Genomic DNA, 27,020 nt, shown 5'->3' on the forward strand with positions numbered 1-27,020 from the left:
TGGCAAAGAGAATTTCTCAAATCATGAGACTAGTCTTACATATCGTTGTTTCAGCTTCTTGTATTAAAAAAAAAACAACAGAAAAAAACATAGAAGCATCCAGCTTCACTCTGCTTTTGTAAATTTCAAAGCACTTTCCCTGTTGCCTAGTGTTATTAAGTGCTGTCCCACTGTAGATAGTAAATTAATCCATACAATTTATTATCTCTTATTATCTACCCACTTTCTTACTATTTTCACAAAGAAAAGCAAGTTTTTAAAGCATCAGTGTCTAAACATTATATTAGCTCACAAGGACCTTAAGTAGAAGCTGCAGTGCCAAGAGGAAAAGGGGATGGACAGTGTTTTATAATATGCACAAAATTACGTAAATGAGTTAATTTTTTAGACTAAGGGTAAATATTAGCATAGTACATATTTATATAATCTATTTCTGCCATTCATAATACCATATGACATTTATAGCTATCCCTTAAACTACAGAGAAAAAAGGGACTGTGGGGACTCAGCATAATTATTTAGATGTACACTGAGGGCCTTGAACCTAGACTGATTTTAATACAATGTCCTCTTACATACACAACAGTACCAAAACATTAGATAGAGTACTTGCAATGGTATACAGTGGCTTTGAATTCAAAGTCAATTCCTTGACCTCAGCCTATGTCACTTAAAGCAAAAAGGCAACTGGAGCACCATCAGATGTGTGGATTATACCACGTTACATAAAATCCGCTGAACATTTCAGTCCAGCTTCCACAGGTTTACATTACAGTTTGCATTAGTTGACACCCTGCTTGGTAGTCTCAGCAGTCAGGCCAAGGATTGACAGGACATGAAGAGACTGAACTACCTTCTCACCTCAATAGGTGGTTCCTCCAGAACAGGGTTGAGACATATTGACGAGACACTGTGGGGAAGCTCGCAGTGCTGCTGTCTGTGCTGTACCTGTTCTGTGGATAAATAGAAGGGTTCAGTCTCTAGGGCTGTCAATCTGGCACCTTTCACGAGCGCAAAATTCATGTTGTTTATTTTAAAAAATGCCCTGTTTTAGAACACTCACCACTTAAGTGATAGTTCTGAAGAGCACAGTGATTTGTACAGAATTCCTTCTTAGCATCTCCTTGACAGTTCTCCTAGTCTTTTGATCAAAATACAAGTATTCATCTGCACATCTTAACTTCACTACAAAGAAAAACACCTAACTAGGCATACCCACATGCAAGGGTACACAGATATCTGCCTCTTTTGTGAATGGTCCTGAAACAAGCTAGGTCTATTACTAAAAGCCATGCAAATCTTAGCGAGGAGAGGTATCCCTTCAAAAAGCATATTAGTTCTAATACTGTCCCTTTTTGTCCTACTAATAGGTTCCAGATCAGAGATGGCTTCCATTCAGTCAAAGCAGGGGACAGCCCTACGATCAAAGCAATTGAGGATGGGCTCTTATGGAATATTTCATGGCAGCCTTTCCTACCATAGCATTTGTGGAGGTTTAAACCCAGCCCAAGGCTACTTATTCTCAATAGAGAAACTGAGGAAATACAGTTGTTTCAATTCATTATGCTTGCCAGGACCAAATAAACCTGGATTAACCATAAACCCTTTAAAATCCTGTGTCTGCTGACCTATTTCTGCTCAGTGTCGTATCTTCATATTTTATTCTCTGATCTCATCCTCTATGCACAGCAATAAAGGAGCAGATGGAACAAAAACTTTCCTTTCTCCTGTATGGAAGTAATCTACATTATATGGCACAGAACATGCACCTTCATCCAGTCTAACCTGGATGAAAGGCGACTACTTTTATCTGTAGCACAATCCAATACTACATTTGCCTCAATCTCAGATACTCTTCTGTTCCCTTGCAAGAAAAATAGAACCATGTTCTTCATATGATCACTTAGTCATACAGTCTGAGCTTTTTCAAAAGACATCTAAGCTAATTCCACATTGCATAACACTTCTCAGTGCTGACATCTCCAAGCAAGTGATAAAGCAGGCTTGCACATGCACCTACACAGAGCAGCACAGTACTTGTACAGAAGCAGTACATCAGAGAGGTACCACAGGAAGACTAACAGTTCCTGCCTCTCAGACCTGTAGCTGTAAGGGCGTAATGAGTGCTAAGTTAGGGTTGCAATGCTCCACTGAACAGAGCAAATATACGCTTAGCAACTCCACTATCTATCTTCCAGGGAAATCCTGTGAAATCTGAAGAACTAATCTCCTTCTGCACCTTTGAAATGACCCAACATTCACCCACATCTGAAAGATGTTTAAAAGCACGTGTTGTGGGAGCCATTTTTATTCTGATACTTCCAACACAAAATCAAATTAAACAACCCCCATAAAGGAATCACAGAAACAACAGCAACAAGTTTCCACCTAACACACAAAACAAGAATTCAAAGGCACAAAATATATATGAATCCTGGTTTTTATTATAAATAAGAAGTATGTAGGTCTTGTGTAAAACCCAAAGAGTTTTTTCAAGCATGTTCCTACCAAACTTGAAAGCATGTTTTCCATTAAATGTTGATTTAAGTGTTTTTAACTGCTATACCCATCATTTCTACCACAGGTTTCTAAGCTCCCCGCTACTAGCACAGTAGCTGCATCCTGGAACTCAAAAAAAGCACTGTGAAATTACTCAGAGTCCAATTTTTCTTCCTCCAAAAGAAAATGAAACCTAGGAGGATGTCTTAAAGGAATACACACCTAAAGAATCATTACAAACCTGAGCTGAAGAAATACATAGAAGTATGATACACAATAAAGGTTTAAATTTCCACTGTTACTAGATCGACATTCCTGTGAACAAGCAAAAGAACTATTGTCCTCTTTCCCTAGTAGTAGTGCAGCCCTCCCAAAATCATGGCACTTAAAACTATTTTGGCATCCCAAACTACCACATCCTTGACTTACACCTTACAACTAGTTTTGTGTATATACATCCATACTCCCCTCCGTTACCTACTACCCCTCCTTGTTTACACTGTTTACTCAATGGAGAGAGGCATGTCTACAAAAGCAATTCAGGACATTTATGTCAGTCTCCAGTCTCTCATGCTCACCTCTTCATGTAGTAAGTGAAATTAGAGACCTAAATGTGGATGGGTAAATATTCACAGCTGTTTGGGTAAACTTTATGTAAACACAGGAATAAGTTTCTTTCATTATAGGACAGGGTTGATTTACAGCCAGTACTATGTGCAAACAGGTTCAGGAAATGAGTATCCCAACATGCTTTAAGGAATTCTGTCAAAATTAGGTACTCACTAAATCTGTCTAAATTTTAATATTTTTCCCATTAAGTGGAGCCTCTAATCCTTGCTTATGCTAGTGGTGCTGCTGCTGCTGCTTTAAACACAGAATTGGGTCAAAGTGTTTACACATTCATACTTAATCCTGAAGTCCGTTTTCAGTCCAAACTCCCTACCAGTCATCAACTGCAAATTAACGTAAGGAAACATGTAAAAAGTATTCATTTAAGATATAGAAGTATCTTTCCAGATAGTATTTTATACATTTTCCTTAAAATATACCCAATTTGTGAGATTCTGCCCCATTTTCTTAATAAAGCCTAAAACATAAGATACAATCACAGCATATAGGGGAGCTAATCTTGTCCTTCAGCAGGCTTCTGCATGCTTTCTGTTTCAGAGAGTCATCACCATTTCATCCTGCAAGAGGCATTATTATTACTCTTACATGATTTACGGCTGAAAGTGCAAGAGATGGTGCAAGAATCCTGTGTCAAATTCCCAGATGGCATATAACATGAGCCAAACTGCAAAAGACTTGTAAGTATGGGTATATCAGTTTCATCAAAAGGGGGAAAGAAAGGGGTAGTATTTAAAAAGTGTAAAGGGGAAAAAAAAAAAAAAACAAACCAAAGACCAAAGGGTTCCAAATACTGGGCACAAAACCAGACAGGTTTTTGTTTGTTTGTTTGTTTGTTTGGGGGGGGGTGGGGGGGTGGGGGGGGGTTGGAGGGCGGCTGTCTTTTTTACAGTCTTGTAATTCTGAACAGCAGTCATGGACATAGCCTTGCCATTAAAAACGTAACCCCTGGTTAAAAATAATGATAGGCATTACAGAAATTAGGCCAAGCAGATTTGAGCTTAAATCAACAGAAGTGGAGCATCCCTTCATGAGCCTATTTTTCAGGTGATGTTTCTTCTGATGTTGTTTTAACATGTGAACACTACCCAGTTCAAATCCAGTATAGTTTGAAAGCATCTGCTGCTAAGTCCAACAATGACTGCAATAGGACTACACTTAGTTTTATTCAAATATGATATTTTTTAAAAAACAAAAAATATGAAGACATTTTAGATCAGTTACATTTTTAACTTGATAACCTAATATTTAAAAAAAAAAAAAAAAAAAAAAACAAACAACAAAGAAAACCAGAAAATTCAAATTGGGCATTTATTTGATGCTTTTAACCAAGCAACTGTGATTTCCTTCTGCTTATTTCACCTTTTTTTTTTTTCACTAGAACTCACTTAGTATTCTAAGATTTTTGATATAACAAAGAACACTAAAAAATACATTCTCCAATACTTTAATCCCATGTTTATAAGCATGCCAGAGCTTAATGATGAACCACTTAGAAGAAAAAAAAAATCTGCAAATCTGAGGCTGGCAGACCTGTAAACAACAACAGCAGAGTGCTTTACCTTCTTGTGATTCTTGTAAACATTTCTGTGGGCAAATCCCTTTCCACAAAGCTTGCATTTATAAGGTTTATCTTCACTGTGTATTATTTTGTGTGCAGTCACTTGATCAAGTCGTTTGAAGGACTTATTGCAAACCTCGCAGGTGTAGGGGCGTTTTTCTGCAGAAAATGAGTGGGGGACATTTAATCTCCTGTTTATACAGGGGGAGAAGATGAAAGACAGAGACAGTCATCTCCTCAGAGAGATTTTTGCAATTAAGTCAACCCAATTAAGATTAAACCAATTAGAAAGACATCTAATGCCCTTTATGTTAGACAGTTAAGTCACTTCACAAAAGATGAGCCATGGTGTATCTCAAGAAATTGGCACATTCTTTGCAATATTTGTTGCTAAAACTAAATTCTGATTAATTAGCTTAAATCAAAAGAGAATGACTTCAAAGAGGAAAACTCTGTTTCCAGATTAAAAATGTGAAAGAGGGCATGACAGTTTAAATGTTTTAAAACTTAATTAACAATATACATATTAGCTTCCAAAACCAAAAGTGCCTATGCAAAATGCCTTTATGCTTCAACTGGTGACTGCAACTTAACTATATTAATGCTCATCCAAAAGTGTCAAAAGAAAGCTAGGAGCCTCTGAGATATAGATTATGTTACAAGAAATGAGCTTTTGGTGCGGACTGATACCAAGAAAATAGTTCAATTATAAGCCTGTGCAGCTGTAAAAACCTGCATTTTTTAAATGCTAATGTATTTGACAGAACAATGTTTGTGTTTCCATTGTGCTGCTTGATGTTTCTAATCACTGGTGAAAGACACAGAAACACCAGATTGCAGTGATCAGAAATCCTGGCAGAGCCAATTTGAGTCATACTGCCAAACCTATGGATAGGCTACTCCCTGCTCACCGTGACCTGTTCTGGCAGAGGACAGGCACAATGAAACACTTGTGTGTGGTCTGTGAAACAGTGTGGAGTATGAGCTGGTTTCCTCTGACTGGAAACTATGTGCACATAAATCCACTAATATATATGAATATATGAATGAACATTCCCCTTTTTATCACAGATCTCTGTCTGACAGCATACCCCAGCTCCCATCCTCTTCTCTTCAACATGAAATTTCAACCACTGGTTCTTCACCTCATCCATAAGCCAAGTAGCAATCTTTGCCCCATCCCAGCTAACTGGCATCATCTACCCCAGCTAGCATGAAAAAATAGCTTGACAAAGCAGCAATAGGAAGGAGACTATAGCATTACACTTGGGTTTTTGAAAGGCTTAGAAAGGATAGTTTAGATGGCTTTCTTGGAACATGATTTGCTTGAACAGCTCAGGACAACACAGAATTCATCAAGCCTTCTATAAGAAACTAATTCAGGTAAAATCTAACATACATTAAATACATATACACATATATATATAGGTTTGAGGGGTTTTTTGTAGGTTACCTGAATGAGTTATCATATGGCGTTTTAGCTGGTTAGCTGAAATAAATTTCTTGTCGCATTCCTGACACTCAAAGATCTCATGGACCTGCAAAATGAGTGTTTAATAACAATTAGATATGTGTTTCAAACAAGATCACATATCTTACATATAGAGAAATTCTCTAACAGACCATAATTATTTCTTAGCCAGTAGCTATACTAATACTCATGAATATTCTGTTACTTCCCCCTTGCTAGTCCCTTAGTGAAACAACTGTATCTCTCAAAAAATAAATATTCATAACAGCAAACAAAAAATTCACTCAAAATATATTTAGAAATGCAGATTATGCAAATTTGCAATATCAGAACCATTTAAAATATCATTATTATGAAAGCATTAAAAAAACCCAGATGCAGAACACCTTTTTCAGAACATTTCCTTCTAGTCAGTAAGACATAAGTAAAGATAACACACTAACTACTTCTTAAGTGCTGTAAGAATTTTAAAAGCAAGTACTATCAAACTCTTTCAAGATTGTTTCTCATAAAAGCTTTTAGAGGCAAGGCAGTGGAGGGGCACCAGCACCTCTTAAACTGTAAATGCAGTAAGCATTAGCAAGATTTTCGACACCACAGCACATAACATCATCAAGGACTAAATGTTGGAAAAATAGAAGAGGCAGTTGAGAGCTGCAACTTCTGATACTCAACTAAAAAAAAAAAATCCTGTGTTATTTATTGTTCCCCAAAATCACAACACATACATAGTTCTCCACCTGTCAAGATTACCATTCACCTTCCGCTCTGTATTACATTTGCCATCAGCAGCCCCCTCAACCTAGTTAGAGTGCAAATGAACATACATTTCAGCTTTTTGGAACTGCAGCCTTAGACAGCAAAACTTCTGGGCAGGGATCACATTTCATAAAGCTTTTTTGGAGAACTCTATAGACTTTCTGTAGGGGAATCTAGCAGCTAAAAATAACAAATATCAAAGGCTCAACACAATACTCTAATGAAAAACATTCGCAGACAGCACAGTAAAAAAAGCTCAACTAAGACTTCCACTTCAAACAAACAAACAAAAAAAACCAAAAAGAGATTCTCCATAAGTATTCTGCCTCACCATGTTTTTATGCCGCTACTCGCAAACTAACTTTAGATCAAGTTAAATGTTTTAATAAACTAAAAAGTGGATAAGCCATTTCCTACAATCTCTGCAAACTTGCACACTTTGGACAGTCATGCCTAAAAAAAATGCTCAGACAGAATCAGGTGATAAGCTCAAATAAAGATCATTCATTCTAAATATTTTGTTTACCCAGCTGCATTTCAGAATGATTTCTCTTATATGCACACACTATCTACTACTCTACCCTTTCCAAAAAGGTCTAAATTTTTACTTAGATTGTTGACTGAAGTTTACATAATTCTGCAACCAAGTGCTATCAGAATCTCCCCCTACACAATTACTTGAAATAGCTTAAGGTATTCTTAAACATAATATTCAGTACATCACAACCCAGACTGTGCTTTAACACTACACAAATGTCTGATTTCAACTTACGAGCATTGTTTAATAAACAGTCTCATTGAATATACTTGTGTCAAAACAGAGACTTCCATGCATGAGCATTAAAATGCTACAGCTATCAAATATATATTCTATAGCTGATACTCTTTAATCAATTCTTTAGAAAAGAATCAGACACAGACTTGTGTGCATGTGCATTAAATAGCTGTAGCTATCAAGCATATATTCTATAGCTGCCATTCTTTAATCAGTTCTTTAGAAAAGTGCACAATTACATGGTGTAACAACAGTAATAAAATATAGCAAATATTTTTATGAATAATGATATTCAAACAGATTTTCATGTTAAGAAAATTTGTCAAGTAACATGCTTTATGAGTATACAGGCTGTAATACCACAGACAAGTACTCATGCAATGATTTATGCACATAACGAAATTAGTCTCATTAGGGGGCTGTAACAGCTATCAACATAAACCTCGTTTACATTAAAGTCAGAACATACTTAAAATTGTTTCATAGGCATTTGAAGAGCTACACCTCTATGTAACAACTTGTTAAGTGCTACATAAACCAGCAAGCATCTAAACAAGGTCAATATATGCTGAGATAAATATACTCCTTCATTTACAGGACTGACGATCTTAAAATTTTCATTAGGTCCATTGAAGAGCAAAAGGTCATTCAAATGACTTTTGGGGGTGAAACTGAGCTAAAACTTAGAAGGTACAAGTAATCCACAATCAGCTTTCTCAAAAACTAATTTCAATTTCAATCTATCACTCCAAGAACTGGATGAGACTCTGTCTGCTGGAAGGCAGTTTTTTGAGAGAGCAAGGATATGAGAATATTGCATCCAACTGAAATTATTAAATGTTATTGACAATTTTAAAGTGGTGTTCAAAATTTCATTTCCTGTACCTTGATATGGCTTTCATAGTGATTGTGAAAAATAAAGATTGCACAGTAGAACAAAACACTACCCAATGTTGAACAAAAGGGCAGAAAAAACCCAACATAGATGCTTGGAACTACCAGGTGAAAAAAAGCAGGGGGGATCACACAATGTTTGAGAGTGATTCTCCTCACCATAACTTTGCAAGAAGTAGCTCTACAACAGAGAAAGTTAAGAAAGAATCAAGGATTTTTCATAAACAATAAAACATTCTCAGTCTCTTGGAACAAATAATGAGTAGGATCCTTCTTGGTTCAGTCATTTTCTCTCCAGCAGACTGTGCTACAGCATGCCTCTTAACAGAATCTTACAGATTCGTTTAAGAAATCTGCTAAGATATCCAGAACGGCAACAGCATAAACTAGGCTTACCAGTGAAGCACAGTCCTCCATTTCATACAGGCATTTGTTTTATGACCTTTTCCAAAGTCAAAAAAGCTTTACTGCCTTGCACTCCTAGGTGTCCTTAATCTTCTTTCTTAACAGGACAATTAGCTACTTTTACCATTGAAAACACCTGCCTACAACAAAAGTCAGAAACTGACCCCACAGTTGTACAGCCAGAAAGAGACATAAACCCCCAGCCTACCTACACATACTGGAAGTGTAGCACTATCAAGTCTGACTGCATCATCCTGGAAATGTGCTATTCACATGTATATGCTCACTTTCAAGTTCAAGTTCCTGTGAGCAATTCAAATCCAAAACACGAGACAACCTATATTCAAAGGTACTAAAGCAACCCTTTAGCAAGAATCTGCGTCAATGAAGACAACACTCTCCTCGCTTGCTTGCTCACAATTATCATCATTGAATGACTGAATTTTGCATTTTATTTAAACTTCAGAACTTAGTATCAGAATACAATTCAGACAGCATTCCATTGGCTCTGGCAATAGACATCACAAACCTGCAGAAAGGAGATTTTACAACAAACTTTTTCATTCTATTACCCAGTCTTCTGTAAGCTCCTGTACAGCATTTCCCAAGTTGTTTGCTGGGAATTTATTTTTTTTTTTATATTACCATATCACTTAAGAGCCCAAATCGTGGACTACTACAAATATCAGATAGAAGGATGTCACGTTACAACTGGAGGATAAGACAAAAGAGAACAGGTGGATGGATATAGACAGAATGAAAAACAAAAAGATACAGATCACCACAAAAAGCAATAATATCAGTAGATCAACATAATAACTGTTGTTAAAGTTTTGTAGGCATCATGCAGGAGGAGAGTTGTATTATGGTAAGTAGTTTTGGAAATCAAATATAAAATAAAAAATGTAGATGAGACTATTCTGGGTAGGACTGTAATCACTAAGGAAGACAAGATCAGAATCCAAAATGTTTTCCACACTCTGAATGAAGCTCCAAAACACTCAATATTTAGGAAGGAGAAATCAAATGCACAAATGTTACATGATGACCAACAGTTTACATAGCACCACTACAGAAAGCATTAATGAATTCCAAACAAAACATGAATAATGAGATTGATGCTGCTGTTAGAAAGGACTGTCCTTCTGAGATGTATTAATAGACATATTCTCTGTATTAATAAACTCAGGACAAGCACTACCAAGGGCTCAACGAAACATCGCTGTTGTTCCTGTTTGGGCAGCTGACTTCAAGAAGCGTATTGGTGAAAAAGAGAGAATCCACAGGAGGCAAAAGTTTACTAAAACAAAAAGTAGTTTGGAAAAACAGATGCATGAAGAAAGGTTGCAATAAATGTGTTTGTACAGCCTAGGAATTGCAAATGGAGTTCATAACAACTTTGCAATATGCTAATTGTTATAAAAAAAGACAGTGGTGAATTTTTCTCAGCATTCTCTCACATAAGAGAATTAACTGATTTGCAGGAAAGAAAAAGATGTAAGTAGGAAATCAGAAAGAACAAACACCGGACTAATGAATACATTCAAAAAAGTTGATAACACTAAAGCTGAAAGTCAGAATACAGAGACATCTATGGAGGTGGTAGAATTTTCTTTAGTGGAACTTTTCAAGAGATGAGACAGCCCGTGTCTAGGATGATTTAGGTACATGCTTACTCCCCTCTTCAAAATAGAATGGGCTAGAAAACCTCCTGAGGTCTCTTCCAGCCCTACAATTCCTTGAATTTATTGAGATAAACTAAAAAAAGAAAAAGAAAGCCATGCCACCAGAAATTAGCATGGTACAAGCAACAGTCTGGAAAACAAGAAGGTAAGACTAAAGAGCAGAAGATAATGACAGCAAAGTTTAATTGTGCATGGCTAAGAAAGGGCTTATCTTTAGACATTTAAGGCACAAGCAAGACACACAAAGCTAAAATTGGGTTTAAATCAAAGATGACATGAAAGCTACAGATCTGAATGACAATGTCTACAGAGAGTAAACAGATCTCAATCTCCCCTATAGCTACCCTCTTTACCTTCTTTCTCTGTTTTTGTCAGATTCCTCTCTTTCTGTTGTTTTGGCTTATTTTCTGTTATCTCTTATACTTTACCTTTCTATTCTCTACTTTTATTTCTTTACATTGACAGGAAATAGGTAAAAAAAAAAAATCTCTTTTCCTCCCTATTTCACCTATTATTCTCTTACTGGTTTTATTGCCCGTCTAAATATTTTTGGCAATCTGGGTGATGGATCCCACCCCACTTCTTACAAAAGCAAAGTAATTCAAGCAAACAGAAGGCATGAGTCCTACATGCAATCTCCTTCACTATCTGATGTAGGTGTGTGAATCCAGAATATCTATTTTCTGGATATCTTAAGAGGAGCTAATCAAGAAGATGAAGTAGTTTTATGCAAAAAATCTTCATGCTGATTCTTAAGATGAATCAGTGCTCAACTGACCTACCATCAATGCTACTTGAAAAGCTTATTAGTGTATATCACCGTGTCTGCACAAAGTTACAGCTACTGAAACAAAACAAACATTTTAATGAAATGGACACATTAACCATGATATTTTGCATTTTCAGGGCCAACGTAAGGTGCACTGATGTGTAAAAATTGTAATTATATGTGGCAAGGCATAGCACAATTTGGTCTGAGAAGTAATAAAGTATAGTCCTGTTAGACAAGAAATACAAGGCATATTAATCCAAGCAAGGAGAAAAACAAATTAAAAAGGAGGGGCCCCACCACTTCCTTTGCAACAACATATTTTAATTGATATCATCTATATCCTCAATGGATTCAGGTTATAACCAGGGCATTATTAAAGACTTACAGTTAATCTGATAAACAGTACAATGTAGCTTTTTGTAAAAACAAAATCTCCTGGGTTTTAGTGATTTATCAAATTAATCTTGCAGGGACTTCCTTTGGGTATAATGGATTCAGAATCTCATATTCATAGTCCATCTGTATTTCTATATGAACCCCCTTATTTCCAATAGATGCTTTTCAAACTGTTAACCCCTCCTGTTCTGCTTATGAAAGACTACATGCATAAACAAGACGACATTGAAAATTTGGGTTTGAGGAAGAATTTTTTTTTTACCACTGCATAACTAAATTACAAGTAACACCTTTACTGGTATGTCACAAAGTAGAAAGACTGACTGTATTTTGTACAAAAATTGAAGGCTCACAAACCTGTTTTATGGTCAGTATATATGCTATCATTACACAACATACTTTTACATTTAGCTTAGCGTTTAAGAACGCTGAAGAACAGCAGGCAACTTTGACTTAATGTTGGAATGCATAAATGATACAAGCACAAACATCTTTGTATTTAGTAAAAGATACATTAAAGCTTTAGGAAGGTTTTTGGTTTAACCAATTGTGATTACAAAAATAAATACCCACAATAAAATACATTGGGTTTGTAACCACGAAAGAGATTACCCAAGGGTTTGCACTACAGCAGCTTTCAAGTGACTTAAGCACCACAGTCTCACATCTTAGTGAAGTCAAAGCCTGCTGTGGGTTAGCCTTCATCTTACTGACCTTTCGATGCTCTTGGAGATTTGTTGCTGAGGAACATTTCTTATTGCACACTGAACACATCAGCTTCTTCCTAGAATTTCCTGAAACAGAAACAAAATACCACCAACATCTTAAAAAGGAAGTGCTAAGAAAGAACCTAAATATTTCCACTGAGCCTGTGGCTTTTCACAGGTCATTTGACTGACATAAGATTTTTACATTTGTATCCCATCTTCAAAGTGTTCCATATCAGGAGTTCTCTGTGGGTGTCCAACAAACCAGTTACTCATGGAATGTAAATCAAGACAACTAGAACAATAAAGAAAAAAACCCTTCAAATAGATGTTATCACACATCATCAATCCAATATGAAGAGCACAATTCATAACTAAGAACAACTCATTTTATAGCTGAATGGTTGATTTTTATCAGAAAACAATACAGGAGTTACTGCAGCAATGACAAAAAAGTTCCCAAACTGAAGTTAAAATCACCGTTCCCCATTTTTCTTTATTCAGAAAGCATTAACCATTCTACTATGTAAAATAGCATCTCATTAATGGTCTTTAACTGAAGAAGACAGGGAAATTGTATTAGCACCAGATCATGAATTCAAATCTCATTTAAAATGTAAATTACAAAACAAACAACAGGTCAGCTACCAGATGCATTTTCTCTCCCTTTCCAGTTGCTTTAAAAAGTGACAGAGCATTTAAACTTTTATTTACCTTCTGAAATTCATTTTAGTAACCCACAAAGCTATTTTATTACAAGACAAAGCCACCACAAACCTAATTCTTTGTTTATAATTATATGCCAATGCAAGGTATTCCCTAGCTTATGTAAAAAACTGTTCATACTACATTGAACACTAAAAAGAACAGACATAGAACAAAAGAGTTGAGGAGTACTGCTTAGTCAAGCACAGAGGAAGTATGGACCATAAGCAAACTCATTAGATGACTTCCAGCTCAATTTTTCAGACTCTCAGCATCCTATATCTTTCCTGCTCTTGCTGTCCTAAAGAATTCATATTATGTTGATTCTTGTTAATACAGTGTACCCTGCCAATCAATTGGTTCAATACTTAAATTTGTAGCATAGAGAAGTAATTAATCTCACATATGCATTTGCTGTTATAAAACGTGTAAGTATTTATATATACTGATATACACAAATACAGGAATACACATAGTACTTCAACTTAGAAGAATATTAATGACACCTGCTCAGAGGACAGAAAGGTGATAGTGAGTATCATAGCTTTGATAACATAGCTTTGCATAACAAGCAAAAAACATAATTCTTTCTACTTTCTCTTGCTTCCAGGTAACACCAAGCAGGAAGGAATTCTGGAAGTGTCCCTCAACAGTTGTAGGTTATTCTCCTTCCTGCACTGACACCAGTTGTGATTTCTATGACTCCCAAGTGGTAAAATAAAGGCTCTGCTCATTGTGCAGGCAGAGCAAAAATATCTTCCAGGCATCTGTTCTCAGTCATGTCTAAAGTGATCATTCAAGAGAATTGTGGAATTTGTATACCACTACACAAGTGACCAAAGCATAGCAATGCTCATGGATGAAAAAAATTCTTACTAATACGCAAAAAAGGAGATAATCTTTTATAAGAATGGTTACGGAAGGGTTTCTGTATGCTGCAAGAGTTTGGCAGAAGAAAGAGGTTTCATGTAATGAAAATCTTACAAAGCATCTCAGTGCTGTCATCATCAACTAAAGACTCTATTCTTTGCACTTTGGTATTCTGCTGTCCCCACACATACTGATCTTCCATTGACATTGAGAGGGGACATGCAGAGAGAGCAGAATGCCAGAACTGAGATCTGCATTGTGGACCTGAGAGCAGTATTTTGCCCTTTCATGAAAACAGAGTGAAGTTTGATTGAAAACTATTGATTCACAGTGCACAGATATAAAAACACTAGGGCCTAACGGGACTAGTGGATTGTCTGGTCTGGCTTCCTGCACAACAAAGGCTATAGAATTTTATGCAATACCCTCATCAAGCCTAATCATTTGTGAAGCATGTCTTCCAGAAAGACATCCCATTGTGTCCTGAAAATACCAAAACATCAAGAACTCACCACTTCCTGTAGCAGTTTGCGCCAATGGTTGATTTTCCTCACTACTGAATTGTTTTGCTTTATCTATTATTTGCCTAGTTTAAACTTCCCCAGATTCCTATTACATTTTCTGCAGTAGACTAATGATTCATCTGGTATACAGTAATTTCTCCCTGGGGGAGGAGGAATAGTTACTCTTGCAATTAGTTACCTCTCGATTTTCTTTTTTATACAAATGAATCTATTAAAAAAGAAACTAAAGGCAATGTTTACTCTGAGTTGCAAATTGAAAAGCCATGAACATGTTATTGCGGGTTTTCTCCAAAAAAAACATTAAACTCTTTCTTACCACTGTGAACATTTTCTTTATGTTTTTTCAGGGCATCCTTACTCTTGAACCTCTTCCCGCAGCTATCTGCCTTGCATAAGAATCTGGCATCCCCTCTGCATGCCTCCTTGTGCTGCTCATAACTATATGGGATAACCAGTAAAAAAAAAAACAAACAAAAACCAACACATAAAGCAGTATCTACAGAAACCAGACACACAGCAAGTACTCTGAGCTTAACGCATGCTGCTCTGCAGAGTTCCAAGGCCACCTCATGCATTACTTACAGCAAATAGGAATGAAAGCATTTGACTTCTTTCACTGTTAGGATTCACATAAACTAACAAGCTTGAAAGCTAACATGCAAAGGGAGGCCAGCAATGATATGACAGCAGTCCAGTAACTCAGACACAAAACCTCGATTCTGAGCTGAAGGAAGTATTGCAAACAGAGCACTGAAAACTTCTTGAAGAGTCTCCTGGGCTGATATTCTCTGTGCACTGAAGTACACTAAAGAAAAATAAAATAATAAAAAAAAAAAAAAAAAAAAAAAAAAAACAAAATAAGGGGAACATTCTACATCTTACACAGGCTTGCAGTAGTTAAAAGCATATACACAGCTCTACAAATATTTAATTAGGCAAGTAATCTATTTGATATGTGAAGTGTCCTGGAATTTAGTGGGATTAAATCAAATATATAAATAGCAAGAGTCAGGATCATACTGCTGTATCCTCACACAGATTAATTTTACTTTGCATGATGTAAAAATTTACTTAACTAGCTATACAGCACAAATCCAACTTCCACTATAGACTAGAAGGAACAAGTCTAAGTTCAAGAGAAGGTATTTAATCGCCTCTACCAAATACTCCTCTGCTATGTAATTTTATTTATTTCCATGCAAGAACACAGAGCCCATACAGAGCTGCCAGTTCTAGGAATGTTCACATTCAGATGTAAGAAAGATCAATTTATTACAAGATTAGCCTTAAATGCCTTACGCAACATAAGCCTGTTTCTTTCCAATACAAGACAGTTAGATTAAATGTACTATCTATAATCACTTAAGCATCTAATGTACTATCTGTAATTAAATGTATAATAAAAATTAATATAACTGTTTAACTGCAAGCAAAAAATATATAAACGACAAAAGACAAAAACAGTTATGTTTTTTTACAAAAGTATAATTGCAAGGTATACAACTTTAGTGACAAAACTGCATATTTACACTATCAAGGGCAGTAAAGATGTGCTCTTAAATCTCACATCTTTCATGTTTCTACCTGGGTTTTTTTCCATCATCCAAATATTTATTTAATCAAATGTAAAGCATCATTTTTCCTTTTTTTTTTTTTTGTTCTTCTAGATCATCATTTACTTTCTTCTAAATCTTACTTTTGTTCTGTAATGACATCTACAGCTTAAAAACTACATCTCCTAAACTACTAAATAGTCCACTGATGGAGACCAACATTTTTGCACCAAACAGCAGCTCTGATCTGGTCTACAGTGTATGACTAAAACATAAAAAATTAGCAATATTTTTGCAATTCAAATTGAAGTCTCCCACAAATACAAGAAATTAAAGTATTAAAAGACTAACGTAAAGGGTAAGGGTACAAATACATAAGCATAAAAATTAAACCTTAAATTGTGATTAAGCCAAGAGAGAATGAAAATTATTTAAATGATCTCTGAAAAAACACTCTTGTTTCTACTCACTGTCTTTGTAGAGCTTGTTTAACAGGGAATTTCTTTCCACAGTTTCGGCACTTAAATTCCTTTTCCTCACTGGGTTTTTGATGCAAAGTCTGAAGATGTTCAGCTAGAATCTCCTGGCTGGCAAAACTGGATTCACAGTTTGGGCATGCATGGTCCTCTTTACAGGTGAGGGGATCTGCATGATTGGAGGCAAAACCAGTAAAGGAATAGTTTTCAGGGAATATTTTAGTTACTTGTTAAGAGACACCCTCTGCCAGAAACAGATTATGCAACGTGGCATCACAAAATTCACAAAAGACATTGTCTCTGAATGGATTATATAGACAGCCTATCTTGAGTGGGTTACCATCAGCACTATTGAAAATGGATGCAAAGTATTAAGTTGGGTATGACTTAGGCTGTTAGCCTAAATTAGTCATCCAGGTTGTCTCTACTCTGATAAAGATGCCGAGAATTCACCAGGCAGCTCAGGCCACCTACCTTTTCTTAGACATCTTACCTTGGGATCAGGTGAACAGTTCTATGAAAAGGCTTATTTCTCTCCCATCTAAGTAAGAGGGGAACTACCCCTCTTAGAGCAAAAACTTAGCTTTCATAAGACTATATGCCAGGTGAAATGAACTCCATTTTTAGTTCAAAAATTAATGGTAACTTATCATGAAATCTAGGCTCACTCATTCACTCACTAATTGACAGGACTGACTGCTTCTTATTAGGCAAAGAAAAGAACATCAACTCAAACCAAAATAAAGAGATAAAACTCATACAGGAGCTCAGACTAAACCTGGGGAGTCTTCCAGTTCCCTAATCCTATCCAGTTAGTGTTCTCTTTCTTCTTTGTTACTACTTTTAAGCCCTCAAGTTATCCTATTTTTTTTACATATTGCTCACCTGCAATTTTTTCACCAGCTGGTTGCACTTCTTTATTGTTGCCGCTGTCTTCATCTTCTTGGATAACAGCTACTTCTTCCTCCTCCTCCTCGTCCTCCTCTTCCATGTCACTGTCCAAGTACCCAATCAGAAGTTCTGTGTCTGTTTCAATATCTTCTACAGCCAGATAGAAAATATTTTCCCCTTCCTGTTGCAAACAGTAAGCAGAAGCAATGAATAATTGTCAGAAAAAGTAAAATCTAGACACAAGTATGGGACCCTGAACTAATATTGGCTCTCAATTATGGAAGGGTTGGCTCCATTCCTCAGGGAGCACAATGCTAGAATAGTGTGGCTGCATGGATAAAGTGCCCTTGCATTCCGGAAATATTCCCCTGCCTCACCTGTGAGGCTTTTTCCAATATACACTGTAGCCTAGACCAAGGTGAAGGTGGTGTTGAAGTCCTCCTCTCCTGCCCCACTCTACCTGACAAGAACTTCAGATTTTGAAAATGAAACATTTGAGTATTAGAAAAATAACAAAATGTAAATAACCAATACGGCTTTAGCTCTGTCCCCTGTTTACTGCATGAATTATAACCCAGCTTTCAGTAGCATGTTTACATAATGTTATTTTCTCTCTCTCAAGATTCCCAGCCTTCTTCATGAAGAGGCTTTCAACCCTGGCCAATTACCTTCACTATCAAGTTAGCAGGCACATCTGTAAAAGGTACCTTAAACCACTAGATCAAAACCTTCTGCTGGTTTAAATCAGTGTAGATACACAGATCCACAGAAGGCCAAAGATCCAGCCCAGATTCTGCATGAGAGGACAAACTACGTAACAATAAGCTCCAAAACCTTCTCCACAATGAATGAACAAGCTTCTGAATAGATACATAAGCTAACAACTTTGGTCTTTGACAATATTTAATTAAAGTTACCAAGGTTGGCACTGGGGCAAGGGGAGCGGGCAGGGTAAGGAGGGGATTTATAGCAAAACCACCTGTCTCCTAAACTGATATACAGAGCCACTTTTTTTTTTTTTTGCCATATGTGAACCAACTGCTTTACATACTACCCAAATCGGACAAGGAGACTCAGTTTTATGCAATGAAGACTTCCAAGTGCTATCCTAAATCTTAAAGCTTATCTGATTAATATCCAGAAAAGTTAACTGAAGCTTCTTTACATCTAGCCATGTATTTTGTAACAAGCTTCCTAGCACAAGGACAAGATAATGATTTTTAATTTTTGTAATATACTAAGATTAATTTAAACTATCAACAGAGATGTAGTATTCCTCAAGTTTTAGAAGGTCTGTTATATATTACACAAGATATTGGCACACAAGAGTGAAACCTATTTAACTCAATAGACTTGATACAGCTGCTGCTTTCAAGGACACACCACTTTTCTGTCCTTATCTCAACAGCAGCAGTTGAAAACAAAACAAATTATGCATTTTTTTCAAGATATATTCTGCAGTCCAGATATCTGTCAGCAAGCCACCCTAACTTTTGCATACATCTGGAAGTTGCTGTTTTTCATATGCTTCTGTCAAGTTGCAGAGACCTTTAATTTACAGTCTAAACTCAAATCATGTACTGAAACTCCTGACATGAGGAAAAGTAAAAGGTCTTTCTATACTCAGTCTCTACTTAACAGGATAAAACCACTGGGGTAAACCTCTACTACATCACTGTTTTGGACAACCTTATTCTAAAAGCAAGACAAGCTTATAAATGGAAGCACTTACCTACTACTGACTTTCCAAAAAAAAAAAAAAAATTTAAATTAAAAAAAAAAAAAAAAAAAGGAATGAGCCATGTATCCCAGGCAAAAATCAAGTCCTAAACTTACTCATTAAAGAACCAAATAGCACACCTTTCAATTAGATCATAGATGACACATCTTACACTACACAGTAAATCTGGAAGAACAGCAACCAGAACTAATTATTCAGGTTAACCTAGACCAAGTGCATGAATCCCAACAACCAAGCTCTTACAAATACTGTTACATCCTCACCATCTCTGCACTTCCCTTATGCGTATCTGGGGCTTATTTTATAGCTCTGTGTCTAAAAACATCCTGGTTCTTTCCCATTTGCATACTTTTGGTTAGTAAAAAGATTAATGGAAGAAGTACTAAGGACTCTCAATGCTTGAGTGCCCTTGGTTGCATTTGCATTGAAAAGAAATCAGCTTTGGTGCCAGCCCAAACTAAAACACAGCTCAAATTCATTTCTCCTCCAAGGCTAATTTGTTTGGCTTTTCCAGCCAAACATGCTAATATTCAGGTATTCGGAGCAGTAATTAATCCAGATATACCCACACCGTAGTAGCTCCTCAAGGCAGCATTTTCAGTGAAACCAGTAGAAGTTCTCCAGAAACCACAAAGGAATTTAAATCTCTCCCTCCAGCAGCAGTGCCTGCATGAAGCACATTTATCTACATGCACGCAGACACAGACACAGTGAACATAGAAATGGGAGGATTATTAAAATGATTTGAAAGATTTCTTACTAAGAACACACCTGCAGTTGTACCACCTGCCATCTGCTTAGGCCATGCTTCTTGTTTTGCTAAAAACATTCATTTGCAATGGGCCACAATGGTCCTTGAGAGAAAACTCCAAGTGCTGGTCATGGTGGCATCACAATCTCCTTTCACACTATTAGTGGTTTATTATTCCACTTTGCTTCTCTTATCCCCCTGCCTTGACTGTCATCTTTTAAGCTAAGCGCCACACTGACCTGCCCAGCAAATACAGTCTTCTTGTTCCAACAGTTCTTGCTATCCCATTTTTGCCCCACTACAGGCACCTCTCCCATTCAGATTCTTGGCTTTTCCATACAGTTACACACCTTCACGTACACTTTGTAAGAGGGGAGGCTGAGAGGGAATGTGGGCCAAGAAGCATTGACAGCCCATCTCGCTTTCATCCAAAAGTGTAAGATAGGTATGTCATCAATCCTGAAAGCTGAAAATACAGGAGGAGCAGAAAGCAGATAGTCTTGTGTTACCTAAGGGAAAGTAGGGATTCTCCATCTTCCACAGCTTGATCAGCTGGCTCCAACCCAGCCTTCCTAATCCTTACCAAGTTTCTCCCTGTGCCCACAACATTCCTCTTAAAAGTGCTCTTGGCCTCCCTCTACACCCAATTTCCTGACAGCAAGCCAGCTCTTCAGCCTACCTGTTCTGCCAGTTCTCTTTTACTGCCCCTCCAAAGAAGCACATTCCCTTTCCTATCTTTGCCTGCAGCTCCAGGGTGTCATGTTTGCCAGAGTAAAACCAATCTTGGCAATGTCTGTGAGGGCAGAAACCCTAATCCAGGAAACACGTGGAGGCGATTTCTTGGGGGCTGTGGCAGGAGAAGACAAAGCCACAAGCTCAGGCACAGGAAAGGTCAAAAATGGCACGCAGTGCCAGGAAAGACATGATCAGAATAACGATGCCTTCCCAAGAAGGAGAGCAGATCAGGTGCCCCTAGGGGAGAGTGGGCGAAGCAAGACAGCCTTCCAGAGGTGCTGCTGGGGACCAAGAGACCCTTGCCCCTCTCAAGTAAGGATGGGGAAATGGGTGGCACAAAGAGACTGAGGGAAGCTTTTCTTGTTTTCACACTAGTTCATAAATAGGAAAATGCTTGACTATTTAAGGCACGTATCTCTGTCCCACTCAGTCTGCTCCTGGGCATGAAGCATGTTTGTGGCTCTCATCTGCCAGGAAGCAGATGGATCCCAGAGAGACCTCTCCTCAAAAAAAACCAAAACAAAACATCTTTAACACACATGTGTAATGGAGATGTTCTGCCCAGGAACTCAGACTGTATCTAATCTGAAGTACAGCACCTGAACCACACGCAAAGGAGATACAGAAGCCTTGACTCTATCTGTTGATCTATTCCTATTGTGCTGCATTGCATGGTAAAGTAGACAACCTTTGTGTTATGGTAGGACAGCCTTTGAGATGTGAACGTGAGATTAAACAGAGCATGAGGTTAAACTAGTACAGCAATTCCTACACTTCTCTTGCATTCTTACGCCATACTGCAGTTTTTATTGATAGCTCCTGGTGAAGGTTTAAATATTTTTCCAGCTGAATATTCTGTATTATGACAGACTTTTTTTCTTCTTTATTCTTTGGTTGCAGTTATTATCTTGCACTAAATTAAAAGCCATTGCTTTTAGCTTCCCATCTGCAAAAGAATGTGGTTTACTGCAGTAATGATACTACACCCCCAAATCTTGCAGTTAAACTCCTCAGGAATTTGAATGATGTGTACAATATCAATACAAATAAGAGCTGGAAGAATTTTTTTTTTCCCCTGCCCAAAGGTACTCCTCCCACCCTTCACTGTACATTTCAATTCAGTACACACGTTCCAATCCTCCAGCTTAAAAATAAAATATTCTTGTTTCTCTGTGGGGTCAAGAAAAAACTAAAGTAGGAGTTCAAAAAACTAATTCCAGCAACACCACAATTTTGGTGGCTCTATAGAGAACCACTGAAACTTTTGATTATTCTCTTCATGGAAAGCTTTTGTTGTGAAAAGTATAACACTTTGGTGTTCTTCCTCTGCCCCAGGAAGGTTGATGTCAGCAGCATTTTAATGGCATGTGCTCTGTACATGCCCAGTATGGCACCCCTTCCAATACTGGCAGATATTAATGAACCTATAGGATCCTGAACTGAGACACTGCATCTTACTCTTGGAAGTCTCCTTCAGAGGGTCTGTGGAAAATACAAACCATTAATTACAAAAAAAAATAACTCTTGCTTAGATTTGAGCAATGTGTTTACATCCTTCTTTTTACAGAGGAAATCTACAGGTTTCCCAACTTTAGTTATACCTTCTCTCAGAATCACAGAATGAAGGCACCTCTGGAAGTTGTCTCATCCAAGCCCCCTGCTCAAGCAGGGTCACCTAGAGCAGACTGCCCAAGACCATGTCCAAATGGTTTTTTAATATTTCTACGGAGGGAGACTCCACAGCCTCAATGAGGAATGTGAGCCTATTCTCAGTCACCCTCACAGTAAAAAAAAAAACCACAGTATTTCTTGCTGTTCAGAGGGAAACTCCTGAGTTTCAGTTTGTGTCCATTGCCTCTTGTACTGGCACTGGACACGAAAAACTCCAGATCCCTTTCTGTAAAGCTGCCTTCCAGCTGCATGGGCCATAGCATGTAAGGGTGCATGGGGTTACTCCTCCCCAGGTGCAGGACTTTGCACTTCCCTTTGATGAGCTGCATGAGGTTCCTGTCAGACCATTTGTCCCCATTTCTTGTTGAGGTCCCTCTGGATGGAAGCACAGCCAGCCAGACTTATCAGCCACTCCTCCCAGCTTTGTGTTATCAGCAGACTTGCTGAGGATACACCCTGACCCATCATCCAGAACATTTCTCTTTTGATATATGCTCTCTTCAACTATTCCATGACATGCTTGTATAAATCTAGTTAAAGAATACTCCTTTCAGTATGAATTTGTTGCAAAAGATGTTAACTACTCTAGCAGTAATACCAATTCTCATTCCATTGTTTATTTCCAAAGCATCACAGGAGTGACCCTGATTTTTTTACACTTTTTGAGAAAGTTAAATTTTTAATTTCTTTCCCTTTTTCAACTCAAAAAGAGGAGGAAGCCAAAGCCATAGGCATTAGCTTCCACTTTGTATCTAAATCCCAATTTTCCCCAAAGTTTACAGATGTTCAGATTAGTGTTCCACTCCGAATCTAACTAAAGTGGCATTTCAGTGTTTTATGAAATGTTGGCTTAGTAAAACTTAAAACCATGTAAAACATACAGAACTTCATATACGTGACTTCCAATGCCACAAGTAACCACTGAACTCAGCAACTGAACAAGCTTTCAACAGCAATGAACCATTCTGTGTGGCACTATACACTGTAAGTGATGCCAAGCACTCCCTGTTAACTTGCAAAGTCCACACACGTGATGCTGCTCAACACCTCCAGGAGCTCTTTAGCATGTTTTTGACTGAGCAACTTAGATTTAAACCCTTCTAAATGCAATGAAAAGACTTCCATTGATATCAAATGTAATAAGATGACCCCCCACAATGAACAGGAATATTTGAAGCTACAAAGGGAAATAGCAGGGCTAGAGTAATTAGCAAGCATGAGGAGGATCTAATCACCAGGAAGCTTTCAATGACCAATAACTCAGCCTCTTAAAGGCCCTGGCTTCTTTGGAAAAAAAGTAAAGACCCTTTTGACTTGGCAGATGACATGAGCACACACATCTTCCTGCACATACTCAAGCATGTTCATCTTTCTTACTGCTGTCTTTCTTACAATTGCCTACATTCCCAGATATACCTGAAGTTCAATGCTCTGAAGTAACAAGAATTTGATTCCTGTAGGGATTTCCTTCCTCCCTTTACGTGCTTCTCTCCCACCCTTCTCCCCATCTAAAAATAATACAATGAGATGACAACAACAATTACTTTAAAAGTCATTATTTATCGTATAATGTTAAAACACTTATTTTTTCCTTCCCAGACATTTAAGAAAAAATTGTAGTGCTAATAACAGATGTCATATTCCAAATTTTTACCTCATAACACAGTATCTCAGCAAGAAAAAGCACTTAGTGATAGCAAAATTTGGGAAGAGAGACCCTTAGAAATCCATGGAGAAATAAAAATGGTAGATCTTTTTGAACCTTAATATCACCACTCTATGCACCAACTTAGTATTAAGAGAGCCTAAAATCAGAAATGAGTTACATTTAAATTAAAAAAAAAAAAAAAAAAAAGATTTTGTAACCTCATTGCTGAAAAGGGTCTAAATGATTTTCGTACTCATAGTTGCTCGGTATTACTGAGGTTCCTATTGCAAAAATCAAAACCATAACAGGTTTAGTTTAAGGCATATCATGAAAAAAATCACTTATTTCACTCTTCAGAAACTGCTCATTTTGAATTCTTCAATAACAGAATACCTGAACAGCAGTAGTATGTATTCAACAACAGCTAAATGCATATGACCCTGGAATTAAAAAAATTCTCCTTTTTCCTACAAAAAAATGCAAGAAGTGAGCTGATTTCTAGTTCTCCCCTCTGAGCATGCAGGAAGCCAACAACTATGTTCATGTTCCTTCTTACAATTGCATAACAAATCAATCTTTCCTTTGTAGCACTCAAGCCACCAGTAAGTTTCAGGCAGTCCTGAAAACTGTTCTGTAAATATGTAAATTTATTAGGCAGCCTAACACAGTTTGTGCTTGCTTCCCTTGTGTCTTCTCCTCTCACTTGTGCTTTGTAGATAGTCCAGTTTTACTACACTTCTTATAGAGCTCTCTCTCACATGTCTTCCTCTGAAGACATTTACTGTTGCTACACAGGGTTTTTTTACCTCAAGATTAACCAGGACATCACTGAATTATGCCACGCTAACAAACACACATTTGTGAAATATGACTTTAAACCACTCTACCACCTCACAGTAAATATCCTCCTTCACATTAGTTTTTGCTATGCATTATTCTAACTCACTGTTTTCTAAGCTACTGCAGACCGTCTCAGCGTCTGCTTGCTAATGAAAAAACACTTGAATTTAAAGCTCTAGCTGGCTGCAGTTCTGTTTATAAAACAGTTCCGATGTTAACAACATGATCTCTTTTGCATAGTAATCGCCAGCAGAGAGTGTTTAATAAAATTACAGCTGACAAACAGATGAACTTCTCCATTCTGGATGAAGGAATATTGAAAATGTAATACTCTACCAGTCTAAAAGCTGAAAAAAACCACAAACTGGTATTTTTGATAGGGGCCATTTCCTTTTGATTGTGATAATTACAATGCATTTTTGCTACATATCAGAACTCATATTTATAACTAAATAGCTAGGAATGGCCCAGGGCAAGAGAGATTACAATTCATACAGCTTCTGTTAATGCAAAAGTTGTAATTCTAAAGCTACTTTAAATATAGTAGAGGATTAAGTCATTTCATTACTATTTGAAATAGGTTGGAGAAGCCTCCAGCAATTCAGCTGTGCAAAACACTCAGAAAAGCAATTGGTACATACACAGGTACCCTCCAACCTTTCCATTCTTCTCTAGCAGCCACTCAGTGGTATTATCACACAGCTGTTAAACATACTTTCTGTGCCTTCCCAGTCAAAGATGGACCAAACAACACAGCTCCCCTGGGGAGCAGAGGCAGAACTTGGTACCCAGAACACTCCCCACAACACCACCAAGAGCTCCCAGCAGAACCAGGGTTTTACAAAATACATAGCATTACAGGGAGAAGAAGAAGAAAAAAAAAAAAAAACACAAAACACACACCAAAAAAAAAACAACCCCCCCCCCCCCCCAAAAAAAAAACCAAAAAACCCACCAACACCAAAAAATCAAACAAAAAAAACCACCACTAATCTTACTGAAAAAAAAAAAAATCCCATGCCCTCTAACTTGCTTTTTCACCACAGGAAGCATTTTGCACAGTCTAAACATGATCATCGGGTACAATTAAGCTATGATGAACTAATCATATGTTGCAGTCGACCCAGGATGTGGTTTACTTTATTCATATACAGGGACATATGTATTCACTTCATCTTCTTTTAAACTGAATACTGAGCACCAGGTAGCAAACAGTAAACTGATCATCAATCACTATTTCAGATATAAGATTATAACATTTATTGCTACTAAAATGATGCCATCAGGATTGGAAATGTTCTCAGAGTAGACCAAAAAGTTCATGTTGGAGTATTTGGAGATGGAAAGAAAACTAGTGGCAAAGATAATTAGTAGAAATTAGCATTAGTGGGTGTAAACAAGGAAATCATTATTTTCCATTCACATTTTTGTTAGTTCATACAAAGTCGCCTAGAAAATTGCAGCCGGGCAGCTGTGAAACACACAAACAGTGTTCTTAAGCATTCATATAACAGACTTAGGACAAGTAAGTGTTCTAGCACTGTGCTTTACTTTATTTTCACATTTTATAGGCTAGCATCATTTATCTTGGTCAAATATTCTCTCTGAATCAATTTTAGCTTGTGAGATTCACTGGAAACATTCACTTTAAAGAGTAAGCAGTAGAACTGAGAGAGAAAAATCAAATACTTGTTTAAAAATTCAGCCAACCCCTCAAAAATCTTCATAACATACATATGTCTGGAGAAAATTTACATTTCACAGGGGTAATTATAATGTGCTAGTTAGAACACAAAGTCTCTAACCATCTCTATTCTATTTTCTCCTCTCAGCAAATCAGCCCTTTCTATAACTATGCAGACGTATTCTACTTTATTATATAATATGTAATCATTCAGTTGGTTTAAGATTAGGAATTTTTTTTGTTTAGTATCATAATCTGTATCGTGAATTCTTCTTTTTTTAAAAAATTATTTTAAGTACTTGTTCAGCAATGCAACTGGGTTTTTTTTCCCACAGCCACGTTAACTTGAGTAATGATAATGAAGCTAGAACAACTTTACT

At 37.1% G+C, this 27,020-nt stretch overlaps 1 protein-coding gene across 1 annotated transcript in view; it reads right to left on the minus strand.

Moving 5' to 3' along the window:
• Positions 1 to 27,020, minus strand: part of PRDM5 (PR/SET domain 5) — an 88,323-nt gene that overhangs the window by 42,145 nt on the left and 19,158 nt on the right. Inside the window, exons 4-10 of the mRNA XM_049814956.1 lie at positions 17,565 to 17,751; positions 16,674 to 16,848; positions 15,363 to 15,455; positions 14,967 to 15,088; positions 12,559 to 12,638; positions 6,141 to 6,225; positions 4,689 to 4,846 (exon numbers count right to left, since the gene is read on the minus strand). Coding sequence (XP_049670913.1) covers positions 4,689 to 4,846; positions 6,141 to 6,225; positions 12,559 to 12,638; positions 14,967 to 15,088; positions 15,363 to 15,455; positions 16,674 to 16,848; positions 17,565 to 17,751 — 900 coding nt within the window. The remainder of the gene's footprint in view (positions 1 to 4,688; positions 4,847 to 6,140; positions 6,226 to 12,558; positions 12,639 to 14,966; positions 15,089 to 15,362; positions 15,456 to 16,673; positions 16,849 to 17,564; positions 17,752 to 27,020) is intronic.

Source organism: Accipiter gentilis, chromosome 12 (assembly GCF_929443795.1).
Source record: "Accipiter gentilis chromosome 12, bAccGen1.1, whole genome shotgun sequence".
In the NCBI taxonomy this organism is placed as follows: Eukaryota; Metazoa; Chordata; class Aves; order Accipitriformes; family Accipitridae; genus Astur; species Astur gentilis.